The sequence below is a fragment of the Chelonia mydas genome, chromosome 2, assembly GCF_015237465.2.
Source record: "Chelonia mydas isolate rCheMyd1 chromosome 2, rCheMyd1.pri.v2, whole genome shotgun sequence".
NCBI classification, from domain to species: Eukaryota; Metazoa; Chordata; order Testudines; family Cheloniidae; genus Chelonia; species Chelonia mydas.
In genome coordinates, this window is record NC_057850.1 from 164,244,669 (window position 1) to 164,265,149 (window position 20,481).

The 20,481-nt window shown below is 41.3% G+C and overlaps 1 protein-coding gene across 1 annotated transcript in view; it reads right to left on the reverse strand.

The window, feature by feature from the left end:
• Positions 1–20,481, reverse strand: part of ADCY1 (adenylate cyclase 1) — a 222,860-nt gene that overhangs the window by 23,776 nt on the left and 178,603 nt on the right. The window contains exons 10-14 of the mRNA XM_037889968.2: positions 16,540–16,637; positions 9,622–9,706; positions 6,033–6,122; positions 2,781–3,037; positions 1,877–2,003 (exon numbers count right to left, since the gene is read on the reverse strand). Of these exons, the coding sequence (XP_037745896.1) occupies positions 1,877–2,003; positions 2,781–3,037; positions 6,033–6,122; positions 9,622–9,706; positions 16,540–16,637 (657 nt within the window). The remainder of the gene's footprint in view (positions 1–1,876; positions 2,004–2,780; positions 3,038–6,032; positions 6,123–9,621; positions 9,707–16,539; positions 16,638–20,481) is intronic.

A 20,481-nucleotide genomic window follows, 5' to 3' on the forward strand; every position in this document is an offset into this window, starting at 1 on the left:
TAAGGTCCTATAGGATCAGCCTGATGGCGAGCTTGGAGAGAGCTAGGCAACGTGAAAGACAGTGTAAAGTATATTTTGCATGTAGTGAATCTCCACTGGTGTAGAGTTTTGTCATTACACTCCACTTCATTTGTCATTATTTGTGATTTCTTTGCCACTTTGAATGTAATAGGAGAGTACAGAATACACCACTTTGCAAAACACTTATAAGAAGATATCCAAATAAAAGTTTGGGGCACTACAGCCAGCGGCGTCAGCACCACCTCTGAGAGCAATGAGTCCCCATAGTGGCTCTGAGGCTGCCTGCCCAAGCTCAGGGGGTGATTCTAGAAGAATGGGGACCTGGCCAGGGTGCCGCTATCCCCAGCAAAGTTCAGCTTCTGGAATGGTCCCTGCGGACCTTGGGCTTCTGGGGATATGCCCCCAACATCAGGGAAGCACAGGAAACTCCAGTTGCTTTCATACATTTGAGTTTGTAAAATTATAAAAGTACGGCCTTTTAAGTTTTAACAATCACATTCCTTAGGGATGCACAATTCTCTTCTCCAAGCAGGGCATGAAAAACTGAGCTTTGTGCCGAGTTTTTAGCAGGGTTTTGAAGGATGGAATTCACCTCTGATTCTCAGGCAAGTTGTAGAGCTGCAAAGCATCCCTTCCACAGTTGCTACTCCACCTCCTGGCTCGAATACTGACTAGTGCTGTACAAAGCATTAAAGCCAGTGGATCAACATAGTTATGGATCAGAAGGTTCCTCCCACAAACCACCACTATGCACCAACCTCTATGGGGCAAATTGATACCCAGTTATTCCAGTTATATGCAGCTCATGTCCCATATGTTACAATTTTGTCCATACACATAAAACCAAATGCTGTAATAATTTATACCTGGTACAATCCCATTGCCACTGCATTCAATGGGGTATAGGTCAGCACAGAGTTTGGTCGCCAGGATATATAGGAACATGGGAATTCTCATTCTGGATCAGACTCAATATCCACCTAGTCCAGTATTCTCTCTCTGACAGTAGTCATCACCAGATGCTTCAGAGGAAGTGCAAGAACCCTGCAGTAAGCAGATGTGCGATATTCTGCTACCACATCAGGGCTCATCCTGACCTTGTATAGAGATTGGCTTACACACAAGGTTTAATATCCCTTTCAATTTTTTTTTGAAAGATTGTGGAAATTATAGGAATATTCTGGATATTTCTGTTTTCTATGTAAATGTCGAAACACTTTGAATCTTGCCAAGTTCTTGGTCTCAACAACTTCCTGTGGCAATAAATTCTGCAGTTTAATTAAACATTGTGTGAAAAAGTGTTTCCTTTTATTAGTTTTGAATTTGCCACTTTTTATTGCAGAAAGACCGAGGAGTACTTGTGGCACCTTAGAGACTAACAAATTTATTTGAGCATAAGCTTTCGTGGGCTAAAGCTTTTGAAACCTGCCACTTTTTATTGTAACTGAATGCCGCTCTGCCCCCGCCCCCTTGTGTCATGAGACAAGGTGAGCAGAAGCTTTTGATCTACTTCTCTATGACAACTCTATAATGCTGTTTAGTTGATTACATTCCTTAATATGAAATTCGCAATATAGATAAAGTTACTCTAATTTTGATGTATTATTGTAAGACATTAATGCCCACAAGATTCAGTTCTTGGAGGAAAAATATTGTGCAGTTGCATGCGGAAAGAAAATAAGGGACTCCTTTGCCGGTGAGCCACAACAAATATGGAGTTTTGTTTTGCCTAGTCAATGCATGACACATTAATGGTTTTGTTTTGCCTAGTCAATGCGTGACATATTAATAGACAGCATACAAAACAATTAGACATTTTGTGTGTGTGTTTTGGAAAGAAAAATAAGTGCCTTGCCTGCACAGCCCAGAGGTAGTCCAGACGTAACTTCAAATCCACCTGCCTGGAATGAAGCGCCAAAGCACAAGAAAACAGCAAAATGGCTAATATAGGTTCATAGCCACGCATATAAAAGGAGCCACCCCTTTAAAAAAAAAGAAACCATAAGTTAATACAGACCTTTTAAAGCAAAAACCTTGATCTAAATTCTCAGAAGTGACGAGTGATTTGGGGTGCCACACTTGAAACACACTGAAAGGGTATGATTGTCAAAGTGCTGAGTGTTCATCTTCTGAAAATCAGTATCCTTTAAATTTAGGCACACAGAAATGGAGGCACCCAAAGCCACTAGTCCCTTCTCAAAATGCAGGCTCTCTCACGCAGATACTGTCAGTGCACAAGCTGACACTGCTGTAAGTATGATCCCTGCACCATGCCCCAAAACAAAGTGTACCCAACTTCTCCAGGGTCTTACCCAACAAGAGCATAAATGTAAATAACATGCATCATACAGTAATATGCACCATGTACATGTGTGTAGCTTTGTTTAACATTATTTTAGCATTTCAATTACACATAAGGGTTTCATTCACTGCTCTGTTAACACCATTTTTAAACCAGTGAGCATGATTCCAATGAAATCAACTCTGTTACACCAATGTAAAACTGGAGTAACACAATGTGGAATCAGGCCATAGCTGTTAGTTCACAAAAGCAAATGTCCCACTCATGAATATTACCACAATAGCCAGATCCTGCAAGGTACTGGGAATTGAGCATCTTTTAGGAGATGCTGAGAGCCCTCAGTATCTGGTCCGAATACAGCACTGCAGTGTTTTAGGACAACAGTAGTAAAATGGAGTTGGCAATGTTTTGGACCATCCATAATGCTACTACTTTCCTTATTTTACAGTGTACTTACCCTACTGCTTTTCTGTATCCGCTGAGTTCCAGAACAACTATGTACAAAATAGTAACAAAAAGCAGGAGGATCATTTTTGGCAAGGAAGAGACACGTAGAAATATTGCCAAGGTAAGAGTCCCCACAACGCAGGAAAGGAAAGCATAATGGGCTGTATCACATGGAAGTTCATTCATTGTTTTATTCATTCCACCGGGAGAAATGATAACAATGGAACTGCTGGAATTTGTACTCCATACCCAAGGCATGCAGCCAACCTGGGGAAAACAGCAGGGTTTAAAATGAAACACTTCATCAGAAGTTCAGTAGCTCTTGGGCCTGGTTACAGCCCTCTTCCTTCAATCAGATTCTCAAGCCAGAAACAAACCTCATATTTCCCAACTCCTAGCCTTACCTCTTAACAACAAGACTATTCTTCCTCTCCTAGCACCTTTCCACCTCTACTTGAGGCAGGAATCACGCTCCCAGTCCACTAGATGGCAGCGAACGTGGAAAATTAGAGTTTGAACACAGTTTAAAAAAACCCTCTCCCTTTTCAGTGCTCAAGCAACAAAAGGACACAAGAAAATATCGATTTATTAAGATTTTAAGGTATTTTAATACCCATATAAAGTGGCGATCTTTGCTAGAATAGTTCTCACACGCATCAGAGGAAGAAGCATGTTGATTATACACACACTTACTAAACTCTAACAATTAAAAAAAAATCAAGTCACAGACGTAAAACAATATTTAAATCTCTGATGGAAGAGAAGAGGTATATAATTATTCTCTTTCATCTAGGGAGCTAAACATGAATTATGTCAATAACCATAACAGATTCAAATAAGACAGATATGGATAAGCAGGAAACGCAGCGATCCACAGATAATTAATGACAGGGATCCTATATCCCTTTTTTCTCTAGTCTAACCACCATTAGTTTGGCACTCATCCTCCAGTTGGGAGGAAGGTTGATCAAATTCTTCCAAAGCTGATGTCAGTGACACATCCCAATTCCAACAGCCTGGAAAGTGAGGAATCCCAAGTGCATGATCTAGTCCCAATCACATTTTTGTGATTATAATCACACATCAGCTTTTATCTTACACCATTGGAGAGGACTGGAGTTAACATTAAATGGGAGAGTGTGGTGGTAATGTGGGTTCAGGAGGACATCAGTGTTACTAGGTACCTACAGAAAGCTCTACCTGTACTCTCCTTCTATTCTGAAACCTATTATAGTCTTCTAAAAAAATATTAACCACCGATAATGAAATTTTATAGCGTGCCATAAAATCAGTGACCGTCTGAAAGGTGACGGAGCAGTACATTTTATAGGCAGTTACAATCATTTCAGAAGATGAGACTATGAGATAAATACTTCATAGCTAATATTGTGATACAAAATCAGAAAGAGGGAAACAAAAAAATTAATTGAACACAATTTTGTTCAACAGTTTAATTAAAAATGTCACCTGTACTACAGAGCAGCCAACATTTTGAAACTTAGGAACGTACAAGAGCTTTGTAAATGATACGCAACTCATCCAGGAAAACACCGTCTGCTCTGTAACTACCAAGGGTGAAACCTCAACATCTATCTGATCGTGAACAACTCTAGAGGGTTTTTTGCAGGAACTTATTCTACTGACTAAACAGGACCCCATAACATTTGAAAGGTTACAAGTTATTGCTACACCAAAGTATAAAGCTACAGATGTGAGATGCAGCATGGTGTAGTGAAAGAAACAGAGGATTGGGAAAGTCAGGAACTCTTGAGTTTTAGCCCCCACTCTTCCATTTACTTGCTTTGTGGCCCGGGACATCATAATTTCTGTATCTCACTTTCCTCATGTGCAAAACAGGGGTAATATTTATTTTGCAGGGGACGGAGAAGTGAGTCTTTTATTAAATACATTGAAGATTTAAGGTGGTGAGTAATAGCTGCTTCAGAAATGCTTACAGATACATACAAATACAAGTAGACATTCTTATATCAGGATGGGATTAAATTCCTGGCGGCACTTCTTGGAAAAAGCACTGTAATTTCTGCGAGAAAGTCTGTGTCACTTGCAATTTTTATTCTACTTTAGGGAGTAGCCAAATAGCAGGATGTGAAAGTAGTGATTTAGGTAATTCAAATACCTAATTTTCCTGCAGATATCTAAATACCTCTTGGGGAGGGAGGATGCCTGTGAGGAGTCGAATCTTTTTTTTAAGCCATAAAAGGTATCCATAATACTTGGCACTATACATCTTTAAATGCTTTATAAACAGTAGGTAATCAACCCTCAGAACACTTCTGTGAAGTGGACAGGTAGATATTACTATGTCAATTTCAGAGGTTAGGAAACTGAGCCACAGAGAAGTCATGTGACTTGCCCAAGGTCAGACATCAATTCAATGGAGGAGCCAGGAACAGAATTTACAAATACAGAGCTTCTAGCCTCTGCTGCACCACTCTGCTTCTCTAGCTTGGCTTTTAGTTCCAGATGCCGTATTGTGACACACCACATTTAACTGACAGCATCAGCCATCTTGTAATATATTCAAAGCCTAATTATGTTAATGGAAAGACTCTCTTTGGCTTCAGTGGGATCTGGATCAGGCCCAGTGTTATTTCTCTTGCTTTTTATATATATTTGTGTCCACATTTTCAAACCTGGGATCCTAAATCCCCATTTAAGCACTTAATAAAAGTGGCCTGATTTTCAGAAGTGCTGAACACCTATAACTCTATACCAGAGCAATTACACAGGCCTAAGAGATAGATGGATATTATGACTAAGATATTTATATACCTCCTTTCATTACATAATACTGTCGTGATTTCAAGATCTGATCTCTCATGATCTATCAGGTATAGAAATAAATGTGTTATTCCATTTGAAAGTGTGGATTCCCTGACAAGTCACAAGATATCAGATGTTCATTTGGTCCCTGGTCCAATACTGAACATTTCAACCATAATTCTTCTGTAAAGTATGTGACATATGCAGAACATATGATGGTGTGGTTTGATATGAAGATTTATTGTGGCACTAATTTGGAATAATCTGTATAGCTTACTAGTGGCTTCCACTACCCATAACGAAGATAGCCTTTAAATTACATCACATCGCTATATATACTTTATTAATATATTTACATTTTTTATGCATGAGAGGGAAAGAAAATGGGATGAAGTGGGGGACTAAATGCGATCTATAACAGATTGCTCTTAAACTTAATGTTAAACTTTATATACTTGGCTTATAGTTGTATACTCACCACGCACCCTTGAGCCACAGAGTAAATTAAGATCACAATAAAAATACACAAAATGGTTCGAATTTGTATTGTCAGGCACCCTGGAAAACACTGAAGGAGAAAAAAAGATTGTAAAATAAGGATATTTTAAATCCAAATAATGTAAAAAATGGATATGTTATTGTTTACAAGAATAGGATGTCAAATAAAATAGGGAATAGGTATGTGAGTTCTGCCTGTGTTGTAAATTACAAAATGATAATCATAAAATAAGAAATGTGGATGAATATTTTAAGGACAGTCGTATTTTCTGTAACAAAAAGGAAACAGATTTGTAAGTTATTTCTCCCTATAATTAAAATTGGCTTTCATTTTATTTTTAATAGGATTTCTGTTCACAATAAATACAACAAATCAGAATGCTCAAATTAGCATTCTATTCTGTACATGTGAAGAAACGAAAACAAACAAACATTATAATTGTATGGTTTGGAAACTATCAGTTGCAGACAGCAACCCAAGAGTCCAGACCATACATACTGCACAGAATTTTGTAGTGATATTTCAGTAACAGTGAATGCCAGTTGAGTTTTAATTAGTAGATCCCATATTTAAAAAAGTAATCTAATTTGTCAGACTAGGAAAAGCAGTATGGAGCAAAGATGGTTAATGAAGGCAGAGTCTTGAGTATTCCTCTCTCATCATTCATGTTCATCTGAGTATCTGAGCACTAGCCCTCAATATAAATGAAGTTCTGGGGTAGAAGGTGGGAAAGAGAGGATAACAGTTTGCCTGGAATGTGAACTCATGCTGGGTTGAGTTATACTGATTTACTTTGGTCCCATGGGGAGCTGCTTGCTTCCTTATCCCCTTGGCTTGCAAATGAGTGGCACATTTACTATAGCTAGGGGGCTTGCTCCTGCACCATTCAAGTCAACATTTTCCCACCTAATAACTTGAATGGGAGCAGGACCAAGACCTAGAAGACAAAAGGGTTTCAGTGGGGGAAAATCAGTGTGCTTCTAAGAGAAGGAAAGTGCTTAGCCCCATCTGGGCTTGATTTGGCTTAGCCAGTGACGATGAGGGAGAACCAATTTTTGTATGCCTGTTAGTAGACATATGTAAGCCATGCTGTCCGCCTCTAGTGGTGGCTAGGCCATCTAAGATTAATGAGCCTGCTACAGCTTTGGCTAAGAGAAGTGCATCTTTTGGCTCAGGCAATAGAGGGCCATCTATTAAAGATTCAGATGTCCCATGTTTGATCCGAGCTGCTGCTGATTCACGCACAGGTTACAAGTACTGGCCTGTGCTGGGAATTGAATTGGGTAGATTCTGAAGCTGGGGATGCTTCCCCCTCTAATGGTGGCTAGGCCAACTGGAGATTAATAAGTCTTCCCAATTCAACTGGCTTCCACATGGTAGCCTCCTAACTGCATGAGGAACAGAGAAAATACCATATACACCTCACTGCAGAGTACTACAAAGGGGCTTCTGTAGGAACAGGTATCATGCAGTGGAGCTCCTGCTCTCCCTTTCACATGCTGAGACATGGACTCACTGGGTTTATGTCACCCCTATGCATGGCAGTGACAGAATGTATGGCCGGTGATTGCAGGTGATCTGTACTCATTTGTATTGCAAAAAACAGGAATACCAATTCTGTGGATAATTAATTACACCAATAGAGCAAAACAAATCTCAGTGTGTATTATGTGATCTTGAAATACATCCTGGCTTCGAAATGGACCCAGGGATAAAACCCACATGGATGTAACAAGAGAAACCATTATGTGTAATATCAATAGTAGATTGCTATAAACAACATGTTTAAAACAGAATGGGATAAACTGATCCCTAGTGAGTGCAATAAAGTTACGCCAGGAATCAATTTGATTATCTGTCAATATCATTAAAATACGATGGAACATCTGGGATATAACACAGTATAACACAGTATCTTCACACATTGTCCACTATGAGAACCAAGTGTTGAAAATCTACTGTATCACGATAAGGGGAAAGGGTCAGCATTGTGAAAATACTACAAAGTGCAGCAGGGGACAGAATTCACAGCTGGGAACAAAGTCCAATATGGTGTCTTACACAGGTGATATGATTCAGTACCTAGCACAACAAAGGATAACTATAATCCCATCGTATCACAGGAAACATTTTTTCATTGTATAGTGAATGATGCAGTTTGCAGTGGAAGTAATTCAAGGATAATTTCCTTGTTCTTCACAAAAGCAATAACAGCAATAATGAATTGCAGAATATTCTGTTAGTACAGTGATAACGTTGCATAATTAAAATGACAAACAAGTAACAAAAGGTTCCAACCGCAATCTTGCCACATTGTATGTCTTGTACATTTTATGGTTTACATATGGTATGAAGCATAATTAAATAAGCAACAAATTTAACTAGAAAAACCAAGTCTAGGTAATGCATGTAAGACTTGGTCAAGTTAAAAGTTGCACTTAAACTTTTACATTTCCTGCCTTTTTCTTATGATTTTAATATTGCAACCACTATATTAACATAGGTTTTTGCATGTCATTGCCTTTATTGACATTTACTTTCAGGATCACTGTCTAGTAATTAATTAATTAATCACTCCCAGATTCCCTAACAAGGTTGGTAAATAACTGTATTATTATTTTTTCCATTTTATATGTGAGAAACTGAGGCACAGTGAAGTTGAGTGACTTGTCCAATGTCATACAGCAAGAGAGTGTGCCAGAGCCCGGATTAGAATACAAGAGTTCCTGGATCCCAGTCCCACACTCCACAAACAAGGCTAAGCTGCTTCTCTAGACAATTGCTGATGTTATATATGGAATTGTCTATTTCTCTGTTTTCAGATGTATGGTTCAATCCAGTGAAGTGATAAACACCCTTATAGGGGCTGTCATTGACTTTAACAACAGCAGGAGCATACCTTAAGTTTACATTAGCCTCAAAATTAGCCTTAATAATGGGAACGATTTCCTACAAACTGCATGAGTATGAACTACTGTGCCTTTTCAAAACAAAAGAGACTAACAAAATTACTCCCAAATGATTGTATATGTTTGTAGATTTGCTTTTTACCAGATACTCTGCTAATTAAACTATTTATGTTTCCAAGAAAACAATTCCTCTCCTCTAACCAAAGGGCATTTTTCTTAATTTAAAACAATTGTGTACTAATCGGCAGAGCTGATTAATTGTGTGGGTATTTTCTCCTGCTCTTTATCTGAGAATACCAAATGAAGACTAATCCACTGAGGACTTCTTTCACCACAAAAATTAGTCTCTGCAGATCCCTACTCTGATTTTCTCCTTCGACAGTGTGCAGAATGTCCTTCTGCTTTATTACCATTTTGAAAATCTGCTCAAAAACATGTCTAGCAGAGGGAAAGAAATATCTTTAATGTTAGCCAGCCCCAGATGTGTTGGTTCTGTTTGGAGTTTCTAATGCATTGCTTTGCTACAAATTAGGCAGGTTAGAAAATTACACAGATTACATCATGCTATGAAGTGCACATAGGTGTTACCAGGTTCCAAATAACTACCACCAAATAAAACTCCTGAAGGAAGAGGTATCACGAAGACTCAAATCACTTACTTGTACTCGTGTGACATGTAGATACATAATACAAGCCACTAGGAAGCATATGCAGAACACCAGGAGGACAAGGACTAGGGTACTCCTAGAAGAAAAAAATATAGAAGTAAAGCAATGCAACTAAAAAGTATATCTGAGCTAGCTGGATTGGTGTTTTTCTAAGGCTATTTGGTGGATCAGAGCAATGCATGTGGGATTTTTTCCCCAATGTAAAACTGACAGACACAGAGGGAGTTTTCACTTTTTTTTTAAACCTTCTTCCTATTGTGCTGCCTAAAATCCTTTAGTGAAATTCTCAAGAATGACAATTCAGTAACTTTTTTATATATAGTATCTATCAGGAACCTAGTAAGGGGATCACACAATCTCAGAGCCTCAGCTGTATTATGTCTCAGGGGTTTATATTATTTTTAATTGCAGGTTAATACAGGATATCCTGAACTACGTCCCTTATAAATAGTTTCTCCCAATTACTTAGCCTTCAGGGCTTGGCTAGGGCTCGGCAACGTGTGCATAAATGTCCATGGTAAACATTTTGAGGTCTGTGGGGGCAGCTTCCTCACAAGCGGCTCCCCGTCTTTGCAGTTGCTGGCAGAGGCGCAGCCAGGCAGCTCTGCATGCTGCCTACGTCCTCTCTCCTTCCCCGGCCGCTGACTCCGCGGCTCCCAGCCCATTGGCCAGAAACTCTGGCCAACGGGAGCTATGGGGGGAGGGTGCCTGCAGACGGAGGCAGCGTGCCTGCAGAGCTCCCTGGCTGTGCCTCCACCAGCAACAGCAGGGACGGGGAGCCGCTTGTGGGGAGCTGCCCGAGGTGAGCCTCCCCGCAAGTGGCTCCTCATCCATTTTGTTGCTGTCGGAGGCACAGCCATGCGGCTCTGCATGCTGCCTCTGTCACCCCTCCCCAAGCGCTGACTCCGCGGCTCCCCACCCATTGGCCGGGAACCACAGCCAATGGGAGCTGTGGGGGCGGCGCCTGTGGACGGGGCAGCATGCAGGAGCCGGAGCGTGGGACATGCTGCTGCTTCCAGGAGCTGCTAAAGGTAAGCGCTGCACGAAGCCTGCACCCCACCATGCCCCACAACCCTGCCCTGATCCCCCTCCCACCCTTCGAACCCCTTAGTCCCAGCCCAGAGCACCCTCCTATACCCCAAATCCCTTAGCTCCACCCCAGAGCCTGCACCCCCAGCTGGAGTACTCATTCTCCCATATCCCAATCCCCTGCCCCAGCCCGGAGCCCCCTCCCACACTCTGAACCCTTCAGCCCCAGCCCGGAGCCCCCTCCTGCATCCCAAATCCCTCATCCCCAGCCCCACACCAGAGCCTGCAACCCCAACCCCCTGCCTCACCCCGGAGCCCCCTCCTGAACCCTGAACCCATTTCTGGCCCTACCCCAGAACCTGTATCCCCAGCCCAGAGCCCGTACTCCCTCCCACATCCCTACCCCCTGCCTTACCCCAGAGCCCCCTCCTGCTCCCTGCCAATGTCCGTCACTAAGTCCGATAATTTTGTCAAGTGTCCATAGTGCAACATGGTGGTGTTGACCCCTGGGCTTGGCTGATATATAATGGTTATCACAGTTCCTCTCTCTTTAATTCTTTGTGAGAGAAAGAAGAGTTATAAAGATTAGAGGTTTGTCCACTAGATCACTTATTGAATCAGATCTTAGCTGCTCCATTTCAGCTACTCCATGCAAAGCAACCAGAAACTTAACAGATCTCAACCCTGAGAATTCCCCATGCATAGGGGAAAAATTGGGTACTGCACAGTTACTACAGTAACTCCTGTATCAAATTCCCTCTCAGCCCCCAAAGCAGGATATGAGGCTAAGAGAAAGGGGATATGGCCAGGCATTCCTACACCCTGAGGATCCTAGTCTGCTGGACTAGTCGCTTGGGTATGTGGCTAGCCAGGCATAAATTACAGCATACATGCAGGTGTGCTAATTTATACATGGGCCAGGCTGGCCCTCGGTAAGCCCCAGGATTGAGGGAGCATATAAGTGGCTTAACCTTTTTATAGGCCATTGTGTCTATGTTTGTGCTCTTTACTGTCACCACCAAAAAGTGCTTGCTCTTATAGGGTTTTAAAATCCAATAGTGGAAGAAGAAGAGAGTGACTGCTTTACAGTGGAATTTTTCCAAGTCACTATATGATCCCAATAAATATCCCTGATTTAAAATTTAGAGAAGTCCTGCAGTACTACTGAGACTTTTTTTAAAACTGTGTGAGACTCTAGCTGGGGGTATCTTCTTTAGGACAGGAATTATTGTTTGCTATGTGATTGTACAGACCCTTGGACAATGGGGCCGTTGTGACAGATATTGCCTTTTCCTGCAACATATCTTTGGGGGCCAGAGATTGTAAGTATTTCCATGGACGGGGGAAACCACCACTCTCCAGAAACTAAGAAGTGGGCAGGGTGGGGATTAGACAAATTCACTCAAGCTGTAACAGCTTCCAAGAGGTACCACCACCAGGCGAGGCTCACATTCACTGGATTTTCTAGAGACCAACACAGGAAGAAAGGACTTTTGGATAAATAGCCCAAGTTTACACTGACTCAGGACCTGCTTTCTGATTCAACAAATGGACAGAACCTTCTGTCCAAGGGAGGCCCCAAATCATTCTTGAGAAGTGCTGGAAGGACTTGATATATTCATGGGGTATTCTTGTTCTGAGGAAAACATGTTCTAAACTTGTAACCACAGAAAAAAACAGTGTGTGTGTGTGGGGGGGGAAGGGGTAAAAGAACTGTTCACCTGCGAGAGCCCATGCTGGAGTTGGGATGATCTCTGGTAACCTTATTAGCATGCGTGTATGTTCTTTTATTACTTGTAATATGTTTTCTCTGTAATGCTTTTACCTTAAGAATAAATGTGCTTGTTTAGAAAGAGCTGTGTGGTAACTTAACTATGGGTAATTATGCTGGTTAGAGCCTCTGAGGAGAAGGCAAAACAGGCCTGCTGAAGCATTCTGACCTGCTCGGGAATTCACAGCGTAGGCAGGGAACTGTGCAACCTGGAAACACTCCAGTCAGGAGGGAGAGAGAGATGCACATCTTCATCCAAAACAGATGATGGCTGATGAGCCAGGAGCCTAAGAGTGGGTGCCCTTGCTGGACCACAGAAGGAGAACACAGGTACAGTTGCCCTGAATTGTGACATCCATGACCTGGCTGGCCTGTAGGTGCTACCACAATATAAATATTAATAATACTAGTAGAATGCAGGTGCTATCATGCTTTTAAGGCACTGACTTGTGTATGGTACAGCCTCATACCACCTTAGCTGGGAGGGGTGCATCTGCTGCATCACCCCAGAAGGGGGTGAAGCATACAGTCTCCTCCATAGTTGGATAGCATAGGAAGACAGGATCATGGCCTAACCTTCCCCCACCACTTGGTCTTTGCAGTCCTTTAGCTCAGTTGATCACAAGGACTGTGAAAGTGACAGAGCCTTGTGATGGTCTGTATCCTTATGTTTACATTTTCCATAAGACTATGATAAATTTGGTATGAAGTATGCCTTGTGAGGTATCATTTGAAAACTCATAATCTGCTGAACATTACTGTCCTGGTAAAATGTGTATGGCAACACAGTATGTAAAGTTATTCAATTCTACTGTATAAGACATGTTCAAAGTTTAGAAAAGCAGGCACAAAACAATTCCTTAGGGACAAAAGGCAAGCTAACACCTCCGCTGGGTGTTAACCAAAATCAAATGGACTAACACCAGGTTAAGCAGCCATTCTTTGGCAGGAAAAAGGGTGTGAGTGATAAATGTACATGTTGGCAAAGAAACAGCTGGAAGTTCCTGTCCCACACACTTGCTGTTGGCTGAAGCCCAGCTGAAGATGATTCTCAAAGAAGAGAAATGCTACAAGAAAGGAGAACAAACTCCTCAGATTACCTCTCTCCCTTCATCTCTACTCAAGGCATCGGCAATGCTTGAAAGAAAAAAGAAGCATCACTAGACCGGGGAGTGATCCTGGCTGAAAGATTCAGCCAGTAAAACTGCTAGACCATGTGGTGACAGAGATCTGTTGCTTTGAATTCACTCTTACCTTTGTGTTGTGTTTTATCGATATTTTCTTGTAACCAAATTCTGACCTTTATGCCTCATTATTTGTAATCGCATAAAATCTATCTTTTGTGGTTAATAAACTTATTTATTGTTTTTAACTAAGCCAGTGTGTGTTTGGATTGAAGTGTTGGGGAAACTCCATTTGAGATAACAAGATTTGTGCATATTAATTTCTATTAATGAAATGACAGATTTTATATGAGCTTGTACTGTGCTGGGCAGTACAAGACACACATTTCTGGGGGAAAGTCAGGGATTGGGAATTTGCTGGTGTCACTCTGCTGTATATTTCAAGGGTGGCAGGCTGGCTGATTGAAGCATTCTTGCAGTAAAACTGGGGGTAAATTTATATGCTGGAGGCTGTGCGAGAGCAGAGAACTGAGGGGGCTCATCTGCCCAACAGTCCAGATTGTACCCTGAGGAATATCACAAACCTTTATAGACAGCACAGTGAGCAAAGGCTCCTTCCCCTTTATGTGCTTATGCAATGACTGACCAGAGTCTGGCTTTTAACACTGAGAAATAATGTGAAGGATTTGGTTGTTGTGATTGCATGTTCCCTCTGGGAATATTTCTCCTGTTAGATTCGTCAAGCTTTTTGTTGCTTTGCTATATTTTCGCTCCTGTTGCAATAACATGACCTACATCCTTCCTGCCTGTCTTGTCTCTATTGACCAGAATCTCTTTCATCATCATATGCGGCTTTCGGCAATTTAAATAGTATTTCCAAGTCAAAAGTGTTGTGGGCAAGGGAGATCAGGACTTTTCTAGCAAGAATTCACTTTTTCCAAGTTTTGGAATGTGTAGGCTGTGATTTTGTCACAACCTTCAAAGGACCTGCCCAAGTCAGTACTCAGAAGAAACACTGTTCAAGAACCTGTCCAGTGGATCCTGCAGAGAGTGGTACTAGTTATCTGGGAAGTGCAACTTTCCTGTCTAAATCAGTAATTAACCAGTGCAACAGCATGGTGTTCAGTAGTGCTGATCAGCTGGTGGTCTGTCAGATTAGATGTTAACCTGACGGCCTGACCAGATGGTCACTAAATAACTACGCCCCTTTTTACAAGACTCAATTTCCTCTCACCATATTTTTTTGTCCCCTTAAGTTCATTCTCAAGTTTCAACTGCATCTGCTATACTTTGCCACTTCCTGTCCTGAACTTCTATATGCTGCTGCTGGGCTTTACCTTGAAGGTAAGTGAAGCAATTCCTAACTATGTTTTGCCTACTTCAGGAGGCCCTTTGGGGGTTAATTCCCTGAGTTTTGTAATTGGCTTTGAAATCCATAGATGAAAAATGCCATAATCCTTTAAAGTATTATTATTATTTCAACAACACACACATGGCTCAAACTTTCATATTACAGAACCTTCTTAAACTACAATTTAGTTTAAACTACCAGGAAAATTTAGTAGGGAATCACTGAACAAAGAGTTAAGGGTGGGTGTCATAAGGCTGGGTTTCTCCACAGTTTACTAATGGCTCACTCACACCCACAGTCTCTTTCAGGCAAGATTTTATTGTCCAAACTTAACAACCAGCCAAAAGCACCGTTTCTCACCTCACCCTTCACATGTCAGGCTCCCATTGCTTGGCATCCCAGGGGACTCTGGCAGTCCTGCCACTCCTGCTTCCTGCAGCTAGCTAGCTAGCTAGCGCGCGCACGCTCTCTCTCTCTCTCTCTCTCTCTCAGTTCTGTTCTCACAACAAGCCCTGCACTGGAATTCTTCTTCTAACCATTTAGAACCTCAGATGCAGCCCTGCCCCCTTAATTGGCCCAACTGGGAACACCTGCTCTTGCACAGGTGAGCTGGACCTACTTCAATTGCAGGGGCCAGCCACTCCGTGACAGTGGGATTTTTAGCCATGGCCTACCTCTATTCACATCAAAGTCCTAATGACTTGGATGGGAACAGAGTTAGCCTAATATTGAGTGCTTCTGAAGATCCCACCCTAAAAAGGATATTGTCAGCAAATTAAAAAAAAAACAAAACAAAACTCTAAAAAATAATTCCCCCCACTTGCTGACTATAAAAAACCCTTGGAAACTTGACACTGATGTCTGCTTTTTTACCAGTTAGAACCAATTCACGTGACTCAGTGCTAATTACTGAATTATATGAATTAGCCAATAAGCAAACGTACAATCAAAAGACAATGATAGTGCATCACAAAATATTCCTGGCTCTGTTATTTCTCAAGTGCAGCTTAGTTTTAAATACTTATGATAAGACTTCATAGAAAACTAGTAAATATTCTAAAAGTTAAAAGTATTAGTAATATGAGACCTTACTCCAGTACTGCTCCGCTAGTAAACCTTTCCTGAGAATTGGGAAGAGATCAACATTTTATGTGTGAGAGTTATCAGCTGTAGGGCTAAGCAATGTCCCATTTAGCAAGTTTCTACTGTATTCTTCTTCCGCATGCATACTTTACTTGTTCGTTACTAAAGGGGTTGAGCATCAGAGGTAGGATGCTGGCAATGTGAGAAAAACCCCAAAGATGAGCACTGAAGCATTTGTTTTGAAACAAGGCAGCTACAAATAATTACACAGTGATTTTGTAGACAGGTGGAAGGGACAAGGCTGGAATTCGGATACATTGTTTTACCATTGGATTCAAAGTTTACCAGCCTTGTCTGTATACTTCCAAAATATCCTTTCAAATGCCTTCTGTTGTTTGGGGTCTCATTTTCCCTGCTTAGTTACAGGATCTAGTAAACTGATGCTAATGATATGTGCTTCAGTTCTTGCTCCAGAGCAGCTAATGTTGGAATCTGTGTACAAGATCCTTGAAAATAATGTGCTTTGAATTTAAATAGCAAGAGATACTTACTGTGGGATTATTAGAAGGTAGACAAGGCCAAATAAGGCAGCTAGAATTAGTGAAAGAACTACAGCACTGGTGAAGTATTCATCCTGAAGCTGGTGGTACTGTGAATGAGAGGAGATGCACAAAGACAGTTAGTTAGGCATCTATACCATACCTTCTGACTCTAAACTAGGAACAACCATGGTTTAAAAGAGAGTGTGTGCCTATATCTCCACATATTTACAAACGTAGGAATGAACATGCTTTAATTCACACCCAGAAAAGATCTTTAAATGTGAAATTGCAGAACTAACTGTGGACTGTAATCTATCATTTAAATCAGCTTCTGTACCAGATGACTGGAGGATAGCTAATGTGATGCCAGTTTTTAAAAAGGGCTCCAGAGATGATCCCAGCAATTACAGGCCTGTAAGCTTGACTTCAGTACCAGGCAAACTGGTTGAAACTATAGTAAAGAACAATATTGTCAGACATATAGATGAACATAATCTGTTGAGGAAGAGTCAACACGGTTTTAGTAAAGGGAAATCATGCCTCACCAATCTACTAGAATTCTTTGAGGGTGTCAACAAGCATGTGGACCAAGGGGATCCAGTGGATATAGTGTACTTAGATTTTCAGAAAGCCTTTGACAAGGTCCCCCACCAAAGGCTTTTATGCAAAGTAAGCTGCCATAGGATAAGAGGGAAGGTCCTTTCATGGATTGGTAACTGGTTAAAAGATAGGTTAGGTATAAATGGTCAGTTTTCAGAATGGAGAGAGGTAAATAGTGGTGTCCCCCAAGGGTCTGTTCTGGGACAGTCCTATTCATAAATGATCTGGAAAAAGGGGTAAACAGTGAGGTGGCTAAATTTGCAGATAACACAAAATTACTAAAGATAGTTAAGACCCAGGCAGACTGTGAAGAGCTAAAAAAGGATCTCTCAAACTGGGTGACTGTGCAACAAAATGGCAGATGAAATTTAATGTTGATAAATGAAGAGTAATGTACATTGGAAAGCATAATCCCAACTATACATATAAAATGATGGGGTCTAAATTAGCTGTTACCACTCAAGAAAGAGATCTAGGAGTCATTGTGGATAGTTCTCTGAAAACATCCACTCAATGTGCAGCGGCAGTCAAAAAAGGGAACAGAATGCTGGGAATAATTAAGAAAGGGATAGATAATAGGACAGAAAATATTATGTTGCCTCTATATAAATCCATGGTACACCCACATCTTGAATACTGTGTGCAGATGTGGTTTCCCCATCACAAAAAAGATATATTGGAATTGGAAAAGGTTCAGAAAAGGGCAACAAAAATAATCAGGGGTGTGGAACGGCTTCCGTATGAGGAGAGATTAATAAAACTGGGACTTTTCATCTTGGAAAAGAGACAGCTAAGGGGAGATATGATTGAGGTCTATAAAATCATGACTGGTGTAGAGAAAGTAGATAAGGAAGTGTTGTTTACTACTTCTCATAACACAAGAACTAGGGGTCACCAAATGAAATTAATAGGCAGCTGGTTTAAAACAAATAAAAGGAAGTATTTCTTCACACAAAGCATGGTCAACCTGCGGAACTCCTTGCCAGAGGATGTTGTGAAGGCCAAGACCGTAACAGGGTTCAAAAAAGAAGTAGATAAATTCATGGAGGATAGGTACATCAATGGCTATTAGCGAAGATGGGCAGGAATGGTGTCCCTAGCCTCTGTTTGCCAGAAGCTGGGGAATGAGCGATAGGGGACGGATCACTTGACGATTGCCTGTTCTGTTCATTCCCTCTGGGGCACCTGGCACTGGCCATTGTCAGAAGACAGGATACTGGGCTAGATGGACCTTTGGTCTGACCCAGTAGGGCCATTCTTATGTTCTTATGTTCTATTATTCGGTATCTGATATAGTTAAAGCTGCATGACACTTTCCTTTCTCACCCTCTGTTTCTGTACCCCATATCTTTCCCAAACATTCACCTTTCAGTCTGCAATTATTCAGGTTTGATCTCAGCCCAGAGGTGAATTGATTTTTGAAAGATCGAGCAAAAAGAGTTCAGCTGCTTTGTGGCAGAATGGGGAAGAAAAAAATACACTTTTTCCATTATTAAGAAAAATCTTTGCTGCTTTCAAACAGCTCTTTGGCTGAAACAGCTGAGGGAAGAAGACCGATTTGTGGCATGAAAATACCTCTTGTTGATAGATGTGGGTGAATCATTGGTTTTGGTGTAACTAAGTCATGAGTCTGAAAAAACAGTATGCTGCACAGGTAAAGAAGAATTTGAATGTTTTCTCATTAAGTGCCAGATTCCGATCTCAGTTTCACCACCATGGACCTGAACTCGTTTCACTCAACAGAGTTATTCAGGATTTACACCAGTGTAACTGAGATTGGAATTTAGTGCTAAGCTTAGAAAGTATGCAGCTACATAAGACTGCATGTGCACCATTGTAAAGTGTGCAGAGGCTGAGCCTAGGGTCCCACATGCTCAAACCCTGCGGGTTTGTAAGATGTAAGTGCACTTTGGAAAGTGCATAGGTGACAGCCCTGCTACAAACAGCTCAGGGGTTGTCTTCTGTGAAATTCTTAGGGGCAGGGCTCATCTCATGGGGTTTAGCCCAAAAACGTTCCAGGTTATGGAATTTACAAACTATTGCTTTTTTTCTCTTCTCCCCAAATGAATGGAACTTTGAAGCTCTTTCTATGGATTTTTTTTGTTCAACCTCCCCCACCCCCATCTCTGTCTCCAGTGTCTACTCCTTCTACATGGAAGTGAGGGAGTGGGAGGCACAGGGCTGGCTAAAATGGCTTCACATGACCTGAGGATTCCCTTCTCTCCAGTAGAATCCTTGGCTCCTACTTTAGGGCAGCTTTACAGATGCTTTCTGCAGTAAAGCACACAAAATCACCAGCTAAACAAAATGGACTTTTTAAAAAGTCCTAAACATATATTTTCACAAGATTCCATATACCTTTACCCCAAAAAAGAGCTGTTCCATTTTCTTTGGTAAACCTCACTCTTTTTTAGAGTTATACAGGAAGGGCTTGTTTGCTTTTTCAACAATGAAAATTAAATGATTAATCTGTGGCATCTTGAAATGAATGTTAATGGGTAAAAATTCAGTTTTGTGTGTGGGACACTGATCAGAGGTGACAACGTACCCTTGACTGTATGGCTTACGTCTGAGAAAAAAAAAATAAGGGCTATTGCTACATTAACCTAAAATCAGACCACTTCTGCCTTCCTTCACTTAAAAGAAAAAAATAACCATGTGAGTTAAGACTATTCTGATCTCATCTCAGTGTAACTACAATAAAATCAGTGGAGTTACTCCAGGTTTATATCCACATTCATGACGTCAGTTTGCAGTTTGGCCTAGAGAACACAAGTCTGTGATCCTAACATGGGATCCTCTACCAGCTCCATGAGCAGAGGGAAGCTACTGCATGTGACTTTCCCCTCTCCTGTACAGATGTGTAATGGTTAGCTGTCTCCCCTAACTCCAGACTCCAAAGAATGGATCCACGGTTGGGGACCTGGCAGGGACTGGGGAGTTTGGGGGAGTAGTGGGTAGGCCAGGGCTGGGTCCAGGAAAGAAGAACATCAATCCCTGGCTCCAGCTTTACAGAAATTCTCCAGAAAAGATAATGTGGCCTTCTTAAGCAAGGTAGCCTACCTTAAGCAAGGTAGGCTCCCCCAGCACACACACAAACCCACTCTCCTGTTAGTAATAGTTTATCTAAAGTGATGACTCTCCTTACAATGTGTATGATAATCAAGGTTGGAGAAAACCTTTGGATTTGTGCTGGAAATGGCCCACCTTGATTATCATACACATTGTAAGGAGAGTGACCACTTTACATAAGCTATTACCAGCAGGAGAGTGGGGTGGGGAAGAGAAAACCTTTTGTAGTGATAATCACCCATTTTTTCACGGTTTGTGTGTATAAAAATGTCTTCTGTA